The sequence below is a fragment of the Hippocampus comes genome, unplaced genomic scaffold (assembly GCF_001891065.2).
Source record: "Hippocampus comes isolate QL1 unplaced genomic scaffold, H_comes_QL1_v1.1 C16925048, whole genome shotgun sequence".
Taxonomy (NCBI): domain Eukaryota; kingdom Metazoa; phylum Chordata; class Actinopteri; order Syngnathiformes; family Syngnathidae; genus Hippocampus; species Hippocampus comes.
In genome coordinates, this window is record NW_017841104.1 from 1 (window position 1) to 1,241 (window position 1,241).

At 43.0% G+C, this 1,241-nt stretch overlaps 1 protein-coding gene across 1 annotated transcript; it reads left to right on the top strand.

Moving 5' to 3' along the window:
* The first annotated feature begins 6 nt into the window (after positions 1-6).
* On the top strand, positions 7-1,219 carry LOC109509511 (nephrocystin-1-like). The gene is made up of 5 exons (XM_019859350.1): positions 7-154; positions 385-446; positions 536-596; positions 673-812; positions 876-1,219. The coding sequence occupies exons 1-5, from the start codon at positions 89-91 to the stop codon at positions 1,078-1,080; spliced, it is 534 nt and encodes a 177-aa protein (XP_019714909.1). The 5' UTR covers positions 7-88; the 3' UTR covers positions 1,081-1,219.
* Positions 1,220-1,241: the final 22 nt, after the last annotated feature.

The window sequence follows — 1,241 nt, forward strand, 5'->3', positions numbered from 1 at the left end:
CGTCTCATCGCAGCTGGTTAGCTCCTTAGCTTACTCGGCGAGTTAGCGTTGAGAAATTGAAACGATAATGGCTTAAAGGGGTGATTAGATGCCGTCCAAGGGGAAAGGACCGCTGCAGCAGATCCACAGAGAGGTGGACGACATGAGGGTGCAGGTTTGTCATAGATAGCGCTCACTTTTATGACGTTCAAGTCGAGGGTGGTGTCTCCAAACATGTCAGAAACAAGCTAGCTTTAGCAACTAAACACTTCGAAGGATAATGTGGCATTAATACAACCTGTAGGCAGTTAAAAGCTAAGTGTTGCATATATTTTTATTATACTTGTTCAAATGACACATTGTCTTTATATGTGTAGACGATTCATGTGTATTCTTTGCTTCTAGCTGGAGAGTCTGTTGAAAGATGTTAAGGGTGAAGTGGAAACCAAAGAAGAGTCCTTTAGGAGGTGAACTACACACCTTTTCAAGACCATTAATACTTAAAATTGTTATTTTTCTACGTGTCCTGTGTCTAAAAGTGTCACATTTTAAACAGATGCCAAGAACTTCAGATTTCCGCAGAGAAAACACTGAAGAATCTGACAAAACTGACCAAGGTGACAATTTTTATGATGTGCACTGAGGTTGCTTTGTCATGGGATATTAAAAGGCAACAATTGGTGTACGTTGTAGGCCGATGAGATTGCTCCTGTGGGCAACTACGACCAGAGGAAACTAGAGGAGCAAGGACGACTGCATAACGTCCTGGAGCAGCTGAACAAAGTCTCCGTGCGGCTCTCACCACCGGGACCCAGCACGGAGCCACCATCAGGGTCTGTAGCTTTACTCACTGCATCTCACAACGTTGATAAAATGACCCAAATTTTCATCCACAGTGATGCCCAGAAGGAAGATGTCGAGGATGGAGCTGAAGACAGCGATGAGGACGATAGCGATGAAGACACCGCCGATAAGGTCGACAGCCCCAAAGACGAGAGTCAAGCATCTACTGCACCGCCGCAATCGGAACCTTGTATCTACACGGTGCTCAGTGATTTCAAAGGCGACCAGGAAGGAGATTTGACTGTTCAGGTGATGTGATGTGTTTATATTGGGGTTTGAAACTGGTTCCAAACTGGTACATACTTATAGTGACTTCCAACTTAGTCATTTAATCTTTATAGAGCTCATTGATACAATTCTTATTTTTAAAATAAAGCAACTCTTTCTTTCTAATCCCTACAGTATTTTTAATAAAGTGT

Coding starts and splice junctions, on each gene's coding strand:
- LOC109509511 (XM_019859350.1), top strand. CDS start 89: ATGCCGTCCAAGGGGAAAGGACCGCTGCAGCAGATCCACAGAGAGGTG. Junction 155..384: donor TGGACGACATGAGGGTGCAG/GTTTGTCATAGA, acceptor CTTTGCTTCTAG/CTGGAGAGTCTGTTGAAAGA. Junction 813..875: donor AGCACGGAGCCACCATCAGG/GTCTGTAGCTTT, acceptor TTTCATCCACAG/TGATGCCCAGAAGGAAGATG.